Below are 14,335 nucleotides of genomic sequence, written 5' to 3' on the forward strand. Positions count from 1 at the left end.
CAATCGGACAACCTGCTAGAATAAATTGAAAGTAATGCATGTTTAAAGCATGGTAGATCCATCAATTTCAAAGATGAAAATTCTCGTAAAAAAAAATCAAGATAACCATTTAGTGGAGGCGGGTGCTCTTGAAGAGACCCAAGGCATAACTAATTATTAACACTTCAAGAAGAAATTTAGGTACATGATGATGAAAATAGTGAAAATAAAGAGATATCAATAGGATATGTCAATACGAGAAAATGTGAAACCATGAAAATAAAAAGTTGTCGACAATGATTTTGCAATATTGAAATAATAAAAGAAAATGAGGATCTTGAATAAATTTGTCAAGAAATATATACATGAAATAGATTGGCCAAAACAGAAAGATTCAACTCAAGTATAATCAAATTTGTTAAGTTTTTGGACCAAATATCTAAAGGTATAAAGCCAATAAGGGTATAAATTAAGTAGCTTTGAAAAATGAAATAAGGAAAATATAGTTTTTTTCACTAAGTCCTAGAATTGATTATGAAATATACTCTTTTGTGGTAGATGCAATAACCTTTAGATATCTTATTAGTTTAGCAGTTCATGAAAATTTGCCATGTGTCTAATGAGTGTTGTTATAGCCTTTTATATGAATATAGTGAAGTTCATATTAAAATATTTGAAGGATTTAGAATGCTGGAAGGATATAGAAATTTCTAGGAAATTTTTCAATATGCTTGCGTAAATATATATATATTAATTGAAATGATTTGAACATATGTAGTAAATTAGACTCAGTGGATTGTAGTTGAAGGAAGAGTATAAGATGATCCAAAATACCTGTATGTATTTTTGTAGAAGGATCATGATCAAAGTTTGCTATGGTTATTGCCAGAACTCCTGAAGAGATCGAAATATATTTCTCCAAAATTCTTCCTCACTCATGACATTTAGAAGAATGATGATATAAACGTTGATCAAACACCATTCAAGCGATCATTTGAAATGCTAGTATTTTGGATGGAATAAGTAGAATATGAGATAATATGTGATGCTGACATGAGGGGGAGTAAATATGCGATATACTCTTTTTCCCTTAACTGAGGTTTTGTCCCATTGAGTTTTCCTAGTAAGTTTTTTAATGAGGCAGCATGTTATGCGTATTATAGATTTGTGTACTCTTTGTCCTACACTAAGAATTTTTTTCCCATAGGAATTTTATCTTAGCCAGGTTTTAATGAGGCACATCATCTACTAATATATATCTAAGGGTGAGTGTTATAAATATTTCATTATTAAGTAGATGTCCATCAAGATAAAAATAAGTTTGATATACTCTAGGACTCTAATATTAATTAGAAGTAAAGTTTTATTTCATTTATACTTATTATGTCTATAAATACAGACTTTAGAAAAGATTTATTAAAAATTTATTCTCATTTATTCTCCTGTTTATCTTTATCTTTTATTTTTTTATAATTTTATTTCATAATACGCTATGATAGTTAATCTAAACAAAACTAAAGTTAAAACAGAAAAAAAAAATGAAGTTACAACACATGCATGTAAACCGTAATGGCGTCATCGGCATTTAAAGCCTAGCTAGAAAAAGACCTTTTATGATTTGTATTCTTAGATTTATAAAGGAAATTGAAATAAAAGACAGATTTTAGAAAAATGTAGTTTTTAATCGGTAAAGGCATGATCGAGATTTTCGGTCTATCGGTTGACGGACAAGTTTCATCCTTTTGCAGTGAATCATTAAAAGGTTTAGGTTAAAATATGTCATAAGGACTCTCTTTACAAATTTAATTTTAATTTTTAAATTATTATTTTCAAAAGATTAGTCTTTCGATTTTTTAGATTTTAAAATTTAAGTTTGTTGTTAACATTTTTTTTGGTTAAATTAATTGGAGTAATATTTTGAAATAATAAAAAAAAACTTTAAAGCAATGTAATTAAAAAAAAACGTTGTAGTGAACCTGAATCATAAAAAATAATTTTAATAGTGTTAATAGTCGAAGCTAAACTTTGAAAAATTAAAAGTAGAGACCTTAAATTTCTAAAAATAAAAATATAAAGACTAAATTCTAAATTAATGAAAAGTATAAAAACTTATGATATATTTTAACCAAATATTTATTCTTAAATAAAAATGATATTCTAAAACATCAAAAAGGGAAAAGAAAAGTCACTATCTATAACCTCATTAACAATATACACCTAAAATATGTGTGCATGGTCTAAAAGATTACTTTTAGCAAACAATGTTTTGTTTCCTACAAAGAAGTTGATAAAATAATAGGATTTAAAAATGACAGGAGAAGATGAGAAGACTAATATTTCTTTAAAACATTAATCTTATTATAAATTTTTATTATATTTGTTTGTTTTCGATACAATATCCAGCACTATTTATAATTCTTCTTCAATCCTTAAATAGGAAGATAATGTACTTCAGCGCACTCAAACCTACGTCTTCCTACATTAACAACAATACCAAATTAAAAGACTAAAAAATTAAGATAATTTATTTTTTTAATAAAACTAAGATAGTTTATGTCATTGGTCTATGCTATGTATTGTAGCTCTATGTATTACTTTCGTGGATAATATATCTTGCATTGATAAAAGAAAGGCGAAGATTAAAAAAAGTTTAATGATGACAAAGATGATTATACTACTCCTTTTAAATGTCAATGTATTTGAATGTATGTTCTTATATTACTACATTATGATTTTTATATATATAATTTTGTTTAAAATTTTATTTCTCATTATTTAATTAAATTTTAAAATTATCATAAAATAGATTATTTATTTTAACGTTTTATTATTTAATTTAAATAACGATTTTTAGTGTAATTATTTAATACCTAAATTTCATTAATTTCAATTAATTATTTAAAATATATTAAAATTAATTATGAATAATTATATTGAAAATATTTACAATAAATAAATTCGATTTTAATTAAAACATATAATAACCCATGCATCACACGAGAAAGAAAACTAGTTATATAATATTTTATTTTATATTAAATTTAAATTTTTTATATAATTAAAATGTCGTATAGCACAACATGATAGGTTGAGAGATATTTTTTAACAAAAGGTAACATTTGGATTAAAGTAGAAACAAAATCAAAATTTAAGTGCCACTTCTAAAAATATACCTAAATAGAAAAGACGTTTTAATTTAAGGGTTAAGTTTTTATTTAAGTCAATTCTCACTGATGATTATCACCTACCATGCATTTGAAAAGAAATACTTCATTTCATTTTATAAAAAAAGATAAATCTCACCGTTTTAGTCATTCAATTTCAAAAGGTTTCAAAATGGTCACTGAACGATTTGAAAATTTTTTTTTAAGTCATTGGTTTTTAAAATCATTGTTGTATGATTTTATCTATTCGCACCTTCTGCACCAATTGAAAGCTTTAATTTCCCTTCTCTTCTACAATTCAATTTTTTCATACAATATCTTTGGATGTCACGAATATACAAACCAAAATTCAAACAAATTTCTTCTTCAATCTCCAATACTGACCATCATATTTATTTGGATCTAAGGTATGTTCTTATACTCATCGATGGATACTGACCCATCATACTGACCGTGGAATCGATGCTTGGTGACTTAACAACTCAGTGACTAAAATAAAAACTTTTGAATAATTTAGTGAATTAAATGAAAACTTCCGAATAGTTCAATGATCATTTTATAACTTTTTAAAGTTGAGTGATCAAAACGTAAATTTGTTAAATTTTAGTGCCCTTTGATGTAATTTATTAAAAAACTAGGATTTTTTTTAATAATACCACGTGATAAAGGGTAATTCATTCTTTTTATGTTTCCCTAAATAATGGATTTTTAATTTAAGAATACCTACCATATGATAGTGATATACATGGCATCACTTCGAAAAATAAAACCGACCATTTGTAAATCCTTTTGCATGATATCTATCAAAGTTGTTACTCTCCTCTAAGTATCTTCTTTTCCCACCGCTATGGAAAAATCAATATTTTCTGGACCCATTGATGAAGAATTAAAACCAGACGAAGAAGGTTACCAAAAGACATTCAAAAACTACAATCAACTACTACCGACTCTCCCAAAAGGCAAAGGTTGGTGGTTAGACCAGCTTCCCCAATACCAAGGCTTTTGGCTAACTAGTTTTGGCCTAAGAGGAAGCATGTTGATCGATGACCACTTCAAGCATTAGCCCATTGACATCATCGTTGCAACATCCCCTAAAAGCAACACTACTTGGCTTAGAGCCTCTTTTTTCTCCATTATCAATAGACATTCCTTTGATTTAGCTACCATCATTTTTGCAAGGCAAACCCTCGAGACTTGGTCATCTTCTTCGAAGGAATTATTTATACAGATGAGTCAACTTCCTTTGTCGATAGGCTTCTTTCTCCTCGTATTCTCTCAACTCACCTTCCTTTCTCTTTGTTTCCAAAACGCATGACCAATGATAGAAATCGAGGAGTTTATTGAGACAAATTTGATCAGATTTTATTTATTTCTTTCTTTAGGATTGAGTCAATTCTTGATTATAATTTGATGAGATCTTGTTTCTTTCTTTTTTTAAGATTGAGTCAATCTTTGATTATAAAGATTCTTTAACTCTTTCCTTGTAAAGCTTCATGTGTTGTAGGTTATATATATTGTAACTCTTCTATTGTTGAAAATATATAAAAATTATTTCATAATTGTGTTTATTTAAATGGTATCAGAGCCTCCTTCAATTTCTTTTGAAATTAAAGTAGACACAATTACTATTTATGTTTAACGCTTTCGTTGTAAGCTTATTCCTTGTACCACGGTCACTATGTCTGATTCTAAAAAGGATGACAATGGTTCTCATGAGAGAAAAAAAACCCCACAACTGTTTTCCCAATACGTGAAAATTCTCTAATCACCCCAGAACGCCTTAATGGAACCAATTATATTGAGTGACCCCTAAATGCCCAAAATAAGATTCATGGAAGAAAGCATTGGGGTTTTATTTTAGGTACATCCCTTACTAGTAATAGCGATTGGATAATTGATTCAGGTACAACATATCTTATTACTTGTGATAGACAAAAATTCAATCAATTATCTAATTGTTTTATGAATATTGTCACTAATGCTAGTGGAGTTTCTTCTCCAATTGTTGGTATTGGTATTGTCTCATTATCTCTTTCTTTGATATAAAAAAATGTTTTATTTGTGCCATCATTAAATTGTAACTTTCTTTCAATACAAAAGTAATCAAATCTCATAATCTTTCTTGTATTTTTCCCAATCACTGTATTTTTCAAGACCTTCACACCAAGGTAAAGATTGCAGTGGTAGAGAAAAGGGAGGGTTGCACTATCAAAGAGGAGGGTTATACTATCTGGAAGATGGTTTTCAATATTTCAGCAAAGGGTAGGCTTATGTGGTACAAGAGAATTCAGTTGACAAGAAAAAAGAATAGATCTGGTTATGGCATAAATGTTTGGGACATCCATCTTTCTTCTATTTAAAAATATTATTTCCTTCATATTTTTTGGTTTTAGTGTTTCAAGTTTTTCTTATAAAACTTGTGCCCTAGCAAAAGGTCATCGTGCTCACTTTCCTTTAAGTGAAAACAAAATAAGTATGACATTTTCCTTGGTTCACTCGGATGTTTGGGGGCCAACACCCATTTCAACTCTTAATGGAATGAAATGGTATATTTCCTTTGTTGATGATTGCACTAAGATGACTTGGATTTATCTAATAAAAAAGAAAAGTGATGTAAGTTATATAGTTTTCCTTTTTCATCAAATGATTTTAACTTAATTTGGTATGCCAATAAAGGGTTTTAGATCATATAATGGAAGGGAATAGCTGAACCAAGAACTAAAATAATTCATGGGCTCTGTTGGCATGATTCATCAAATGACATGCCCTTACACACCGCAGTAAAATGGCGTTACAGAATGAAAAAATAGACAGCTCTTAGAGGTCACTCGATCCTTTTTAATTGAAGGACATGTTCCATATTACTTATGAGGTGAAGCCTTAAGTTCTGCAATTTATGATTAATCGTAATCCTTCAAGTACTCTTGATTATTGATGACCTCTAGATGTATTGTCTGACCATTACAGTCTTCCACCTGTTGTTCATCTGCCTCCCAAAATTTTTAGATGTGTTGTTTACGTTCATTTGTATCCTCATCAGAGAAATACGCTTTCACCTTGAGCTGTAAAATGCATTTTTGTGGGATATGACAATTATCAAAAGGGGTATAAATGCTACGATCCTTCCTCTAAGAGGCTTCTTGTCACTATAGATGTTGTCTTCTATGAAAATGAGTTTTTCTACTCTATAGATTCTTCACTTTAGGGGGAGAAACATAATGAAGTGATTAATCTTGATGATGTAGTGCAAGAATTTCTCCCATTGCATGAAAAGAGTACTGATAAAAATACTGCACTAAGAGCGCAACCACATATTCCAGAACTTACAGAGAGAGGTAATGAAAATATTAATCTGGAAAGTATAGAGAGGTGATAAAAATGAAAACACTGAGCTGGGTGGATGTGATGAATTAAAAGATGAACTTCTCATAGATATTAATGATCCTCCTACACCACCAAACCGACCATGTCAATCTTCACCAGAGGTAACTTCTAAATACCATATTCTAGCTCGTGCTAACTATGATAACCTGATATTAAAACCAAAACAAAATATCCCATTGCTAATCATGTTTCTTATTATTATTTATCAAAGTTATATGCATCTTATGTATTGCAATTAGCATCTATCTTTATTCCTAGTAAATTACAGGAAGCCTTAGGAGCCACAAGGTAGACCCAAGCTATGGTAGAAGAAATGGAAGCACTAGAAAAAAATGCTACTTGGTACTTGGTGCCTCTTCCTTGTGGAAAAAGAATAGTGGGGTGTAGATGGATATTTATTGTTAAACATAAAGCAGATGGAACGGTTGGAAGGTTCAAAGAACGATTAGTTGCAAAAAGATATACACAGTCTTATGGAGTCGATTATCAAGAAACTTTTACACCTATTGCCAAGCTTGATACATTAGGAGTATTGCTATCCTTGGCTGCTGATCAAGATTGACCCAGGAAAGAATAACCTAACACGTTGAACCTAACAAGTTGATCCAGTCGAGCATAATGGCTAGAGTTCACTAATTTTGTCTAAAAATATTAATAGATCTCTATTGTTCCTATATATTTTAGACTAACCAAATCTTCTAAGTAAAAGAGAAATAATTATGAAACCCTAACCAATTCGCCCCTCCAATTTCATTTGATAATACTAGAGTTGCTTCTCCCCTAGCATGTGGAAAGCTACTAATCCTACTTTATTGGCTTATTAGTGCATAGAAAATATTATAGGAAACGATATTAACGAATTACGAATGTTTTAATTGAACTACTAAGGAAATTCTAGGATACAAATATTCAAATCCCATTAAAATAAAAATCAAATCCCTAATAGGTTTCTTTACTAGTGATTAAAATCATCTTTTCAATAAATTCCATTTTGCTAAGAGAAAAAAAACCTTCACCTGTAAAGATAGTATAATATTAATAGCATCCCAAACAAATGAAAATCAATTGCAGCAGCCACTGATTGTCAAAAAAAAAAAAAATAGCAGCAATGAGCAGTTGCAGAGACGTGAAAAGGCATCAATTGAATAGCGAAGTAGTTGCTGGAAAAAAGATAATTGCAGCAAGGGGTTGCAGAGACGTGAAGAGGTAGCAATTGAATAGCAAAGCAGTTGTCGAAAAAAAAGTAGCAGCAGGGGTTGCAGAGATATGAAAAGGATATTTTAATTAGGGTTGATTAATTTTTAATTGGGATTTTAGGGATTTATGATTAAAAATTAATTAAATGAGGTGTAAATGACATGTAAAAATTAACTTACATGTCAGTAAATGATTGGAAAGAGATATAGATGACGCGGCATCACTGTTTCATACAATCCTTTCTCGAGGAGTAAATTCAACAACCAATGACTAAAAATAAGCAACTAAAAGATTCATAACCAATAAATCTTTAAAAATCAACAACAAATTGAAAATGGCTAAAATAGCTAAATTAATTTGACTCAAGTAGCTGAGGCAAACCTTTTACACTCCTCCTTACTTCAGCTACTGTAAATTCTAAGCATTTCTTTGAAAGATTCAAAATTTCTTTTAGGGAAATCTTTGATAAATATATTTGCTAATTGAAGATCAGTATTGCAGTACATTAATTTAACTAAGCCTTCGTTTTGCATATCTTTGAGAAAGAATAATTTGATATTGAAATGCTTGGTTTTCCCATGAAAAATGAGATTCTTAAGATAGAAATAGTTGCTTGATTATCTATAAACATTTATATACACTTTTCCTACTTTAAATTCAGATCAACTAACATTTTTCTAAGCCATAAGGTTTGATTTGCAATAGTTGTTGCTGCAATAAACTCAACTTCAGCTATAAATTGTGCCACAATTTCTTGCTTTTTAGAACACTAAGAAAATACCCCTAAGCGAATATTAAAACAATAACCAGAACTGCTCTTCATATCATCTGACGAACCAACCCAATCACAATTAGAATATCCTTGTAGCATATACTTTTGACTTGTATAGAACTTGATTTTGAAATTTAGCGTTCCTTTAACATATCTCATCACCCTTTTAATTGTTCTAAGATGGGTGTTAGTTGCACAATTAGTGAATCTAGATAGAAGACTTATAGTGTGTAAAATTCCAAGTCTAGTAGTAGTAAGATACATGAGAGAGCCAACCATCCATTTTGAAAGAGTCTCATCCATTCTTTTAGTTTCATCATTCTTGCTCAACTTTTCCTTCTGACACACTAGAGTAGTTGTTTCTTTGCAATTATTCATTCTGAACCTTTCAAAATCTCGCTTGCATATTTCTTTGATAGATGAGCATTTCATTTTTCTTTTGCTTGATTTTCATTCCTAGAACATAAACCATTTCTCCCAAGTTTGTCATCTCGAAAGTATGTTGCATATCTCATTGAACTTATTAACAAATTCATCATTGCTTCCAGTAGCTAGCAATTCATCTACATATAGTGAAATAATAATAAAATTGATTTCGTTACCTTTAATATAGAGAATATCTTTACCGAGGCTCTTTCAAATACCCAGTTGCAACAGATGCTCATCAATTTGATGTACTAAGCTCTAGGCGCCTACTTTAGTCCATACAAAGCTTTCTTAAGCTGATACACTTTATCTTTATGCCTTTTGATTGAAAGTCATTTAAGAATGCAAATTTAATGTCCAGTTAAAACACTTTCCAACCCTTCTATGTAGCTATAGCTAGTAATAACCTAATGGTTTCTAATATATCAACATGAGCAAAAGTATAAAAAAAATGATACCAAATATTTGAGTGTACCCTTTTACAACAAGTCTAACTTTGTACTAGTTGATAGATGTAACATCCCAAAAAGGGGTCTAAGAGTTTGGGTCTAACCAATTGGAGTTCACAAGAAGGTTTAGCAGACTAGTGTCCACCAAAAGGCTTGGTAAGCAAAGGTCACCAGCAGGCATGGCAAATAGGGTACACCAAAAATGTGTCAAGCAGGGTTCGCCAGTAAGTTGGGTAAGCTAAGTATGCCAATAGGTTTGACAAAGTAGGGCACGCTAGTGGTCTTGGCGAGCTGGGGTTGCCAAGTGGGCCAAGCGAACTATGATTTTTCTTTTAGGCCAAAATTCAAGGAAGGAATAGCTAAGGAACAATTATACAAGAATTAGGAAGTTGACTTTTTTTCTTTTAGAACACCACTCGCGCACACAACTCTTTCCTACTTTTACTACGTTTAGAGTATCCTAAGAGCATTGAAACACTTAGAGCCTATAAATTAAGCTCATTTAATTAAATTTCATATTTTTTTAAAAAGTCAAATCTTTTAAATTCTTCAATGATTATTTTGATACCAAGTTCTAAGACAACAAGAACCCAGCACCTAACTTTAGGGTTTAAGGTAAGACTCTATTCCGTTATTGTGTTTAGATGTTCCATTATTGTGTTTTGATCTGTGTCACATAAATAAAACACAAGCGTCCAAACACTTTGAGATTTAAAAAAAAAAGTTTATAACCATACCAAACTTCAAACGATGTCTTTCTTTCCACTGCTTTTGTTGGATGTCTGTTGAGTAAAAAGACTGTAGTATGTATAGCTTAAGCTCAGTACTCTTTTGTCAAGAACTTCTTAAACAAAAAACATCTATTCGTTTCCTTTATTTTATGATTCTTCCCTCTTACTAACTTCATTCCATGGTAAAGTATATGGAGTAGTGAGTTGGTGTTCAATCCCAACTTCACAAAACAATTTTAGTTGATCAGATGTGTACTCACCATTATCAGACCTTAAATCTTGGATCGTACAACCACTTTTAGCTTCAACCCAATGCTTGAATTTCCAGAACACACTAGCAACCTCTGACTTGAATTTGTGGAAATAAATCCAACACATCCTAGTATAGTCATTAATGAAAAATATGTGATACGTACTCCCTTTAAGTGACAGGTTTTTTTGAAGTCTAGCTAGGTTTATGTGGACTAATTTCAGTTTTTCAGTATCTCTCTAGGTTTCTTTTTTTGAAAAGAAGCCTTGCTAGCTTACCAAATTGACAAGTTCTGCAATTAGTTATATTAGCTTCAAGGTGAGATAGCCCCTGAACTATTATTCTTTTATAAGTTTATTATAGCAGCATGATTGAAATGTCCAAGCCTTTTGTGCCATACTTCTACATTAATCTTAGTTGCAACAAAGGCGTTTTACTTCTACTCTAAAGAATCCAAAGTAAAGTGTAACACCCAAAACCCAGCCTATACGTTATTACCGAATCTGGCGTGTCACATTGAAGTGTTTTTCGAAAACCATGTTTTCATCGAAAACCCTTCTTGAAATTTCAAACTTCTTGCCATTTAACACTTGTACAAAACCTCAGTTTGCGTTTTTTTTATTTCCTATCGTGGTTTAAAAAGCTATTCCCTTTTAAAAATTTATTACCTTCAAAACCTTATTGTTACGGAAGCTTAATTTAAAGTAAATGATTTACGAAAACATGATATTTAAAATTTGAGTTGCGGAAACGTAGTATTAAAAAAATAGTTATTATTTTGGAAAATCGTGTTCTATTTCTAGCAAATATAAATCAGTCATTCAAATCACAGATAAATCAGTCATTTACATCACGGATAAATCAATCATTTAACCTCGCAGGGCAAAATAGTCATTTACCCTCCAAGGGCATTACGCTTATTTTACCTTACAGGGGTATTTTAGTTATTTTACCCTATAGGGGTATTACGGTCATTTATCCCCTACAGGGGGTAATTTGGTCATTTTACCTTTCAGGGGTATTTTGGTCATTTTACCTTTCGAGGGTAATTTGGTCATTTAACAACTCTTTCGAAGGTCTACAGTCGCCTCAAGTAACACAGATAACCTAAATGGTCATAAAGGTAGAAATGAGCCCAAGGCCCATATTTGGCCCAAGTGGGCCCACATGCTCGTGTGGCCCATTTAGGCCAAATTCAGTCACGGTTATGCGAACATTATAGCCCAGTCCAGTATTTGCCACTTAACGTGGACTTTATCCGTGTGGGGCCCACAAGCCTATTGGGCCCACACGACCCATTTCAGCCCAACGAGGCCCATAACGGCCTAAGAGCATGAGATCGTTCGTGGTGGCTTCTACAGTCTAACACCATGTTTCGTGGGCTCGGTTCACCACACGAGTGTTCGCACGCCCATGTGGCCTCAATCGCTGTATTTTTGGCTTTTCGGCTTTTACCGTGTTACAGTCAGATCAGGGTGTGTACACACCTCGATGGAGAGAAATGCAATAGCCCATGAGCGTAGAACCTTGATTGAATCGGCTTATACTTCCTAAGCCGTTTGATTATGAATCAATATCACCTCCTTGTGGTTTATCCCTAACAATCGGCCAACCAGATAAATTGAACTCAATCAACCCACAAGAGAAGAACAGATTCGGCACTTCAGAGGCTGGAGAAATGATTCGCCAGAACGCTTGTAGGTCGAAACGTTTGATCGATACAGAAGGGAAAAAGAATGAAGGCAGAGAAAGAAAATGAGTAAGGTTGAATTCGACTCACATTAAGAAGAATAGGAAACATGGAGAAGAGAATAAAAAAAATTGAAACGGGAAAAACACAAAAAATAATGTCTATGGCAATATTTGGCACTATAGATAGAAGAGAAAAAAAACAAATTGGTATAAAAGAAAGTAATTGCCGAAAAATGCACCCAATGCACTCCCTAGCCGAATTTTCCTAAACAAAACTCCCCCCAATCGGCTCCAACTTCTCCCATTTCAAAATCCTTCAAACACTCCACTGAATTTTCTCCAACTCCCCATTCAAATTCAATTCAAATACTTATGACCAATTCAACCACAGAGTTCCAGTCCAGTTCCAACACCTCTCCAGCTCAAGCAGCAAAATAAACATACAATTGTGCACGCCATGCCTCGAACCTTAAACTCCTTGCCACATAGATAGCGCCACCTTGCCACTAGATCCCTTCACTATTTTTGTCATAAAACAACCACTAATTATTATAAGTCCTATAAGCTAACATCTAGGTTCACTTAAGAGCCCAAATTAAAATTTTACAAACACCCAAACTTGAACCCAGGCTTCTCAAGCACTCCCAAATATGCCCAAATACTTAGCCACTAAAGCTACACTTAATTTATGATATTATCTCGCACACATAAACTTTTATGAGTTCCCACGCTCAAGGCCCAATACTTCTAGGCCCAAATTCTGGGGCGTTACATAAAGCTCTTTCCTTTTATCATTACTTTGAATACATATTTGTCTTTTGCATCCTTGATTTGACAATGATCAGTTTCAAAGACAACTTTAAAGCCCTTTTCAAGAAATTGACCAACACTTAAATTTTTTATTTATATTAAATACATATAACACATCATTAATTAGCTTTGAATCTGAATGGCATCTAATTACCACAGTTTCTTTTCCTTTAACAACAATATAGTCTCCATTACCAATTTGTACTTTGGAAATTATTGAAGTATTTAACTCCCTGAAGAGATCACGATAAAATTCCATATGATTTGTGTAACCATTATCACTAAGGCACTTTGTATGGCGTGGGGATAGCGAGGTTTAAAACAATGGTTTCTTAATTTAAAAATATCACATGGTGCTAGTATACGCAATGTGCAGCTTTGCAATTCCCACTTTTGTCAAAGAAAACGATCATTTGCAAATCCTTCTTGCAAGATCTCAAGAAAATTAGTTGCTCTACTTTACCATCTTTCCAATGGAGACTTCAAAAATTTTTCCGAACGTAGAGACACCAGATGCAGGTTACCAAAAAACATTCAAAAACTACGATGAACTGCTGTCAACTCTCCCTCAAAGCAAAGGTTGGTGGATTGACAAGCTTTTCCAATACCAGGGCTTCTAGATAGATATTTTAGGCATCAGAGGAAGCATGTTGATCGATGATCACTTCAAGCCTCAACCCACTGACATAATCATCACAACATCCCCTAAATGTGGCACCACTTGGCTGAGAGCCCTCGTTTTCTCCATTATCAATAGACATTCCTTTGATTTAAGAGACCATCCCTTGCACAAAGCAAACCCTCGAGAGTTGGTCCCTTTCTTCGAAGCATTCATTCATAAAGGTGGGTCAACTCCCTTCGTTGATGGGATTCCTTCACCTCGCCTTCTTTCAACTCACCTTCCTTACTCTTTGTTCCCAACACGCATGATCGATGATACCTCGGCTTGCCATTTCGTATACATCTGTCGGGACCCCAGAGATGTTCTCGTTGCAAAGTGGCATTTCGCGAACAAGTTGAGACCCAAAGAACTGCCACCACTTTCACTAGAGGAAACCTTTGACTTGTTTTGCAAAGGGGTTTCTCACTATAGACCGTTTTGGGATCACGTATTGGGGTACTGAAAAGCTAGTGTGAAGTCACCGAAGAAGGTGTTGTTCTTGAAGTATGAAGATGTAAAGAAGGAGCCTTTGGGTTGTGTGAGGAAAGTTGCAGAGTTCTTAGGAGTACCCTTTACACCAGAGGAAGAAAACAAAGAGTTTGTGGAACAAATAGTAAAACAGTGTAGTTTTGAAAGCATGAGCAGTCAATATGTTAATAAACTTGACAAAAAATATCGGCAAAGTTCTATAAGCAACTCTGATTTCTTCAGGAAAGGTGAAGTTGGAGATTGGGTTAACCATTTGTCACCTCAAATGGCTGAGAACTTGGATCAGATTACTGAACAAAAACTTCAACATATTGGATTCAACTTTTATTGA

At 32.6% G+C, this 14,335-nt stretch overlaps 1 protein-coding gene across 1 annotated transcript; it reads left to right on the forward strand.

Moving 5' to 3' along the window:
* The first annotated feature begins 13,501 nt into the window (after positions 1-13,501).
* LOC107949997 (cytosolic sulfotransferase 15) lies at positions 13,502-14,335 on the forward strand. The gene is made up of 2 exons (XM_016884750.1): positions 13,502-13,963; positions 14,021-14,335. The coding sequence occupies exons 1-2, from the start codon at positions 13,502-13,504 to the stop codon at positions 14,333-14,335; spliced, it is 777 nt and encodes a 258-aa protein (XP_016740239.1).

The sequence above is a fragment of the Gossypium hirsutum genome, chromosome D03 (assembly GCF_007990345.1).
Source record: "Gossypium hirsutum isolate 1008001.06 chromosome D03, Gossypium_hirsutum_v2.1, whole genome shotgun sequence".
NCBI classification, from domain to species: domain Eukaryota; kingdom Viridiplantae; phylum Streptophyta; class Magnoliopsida; order Malvales; family Malvaceae; genus Gossypium; species Gossypium hirsutum.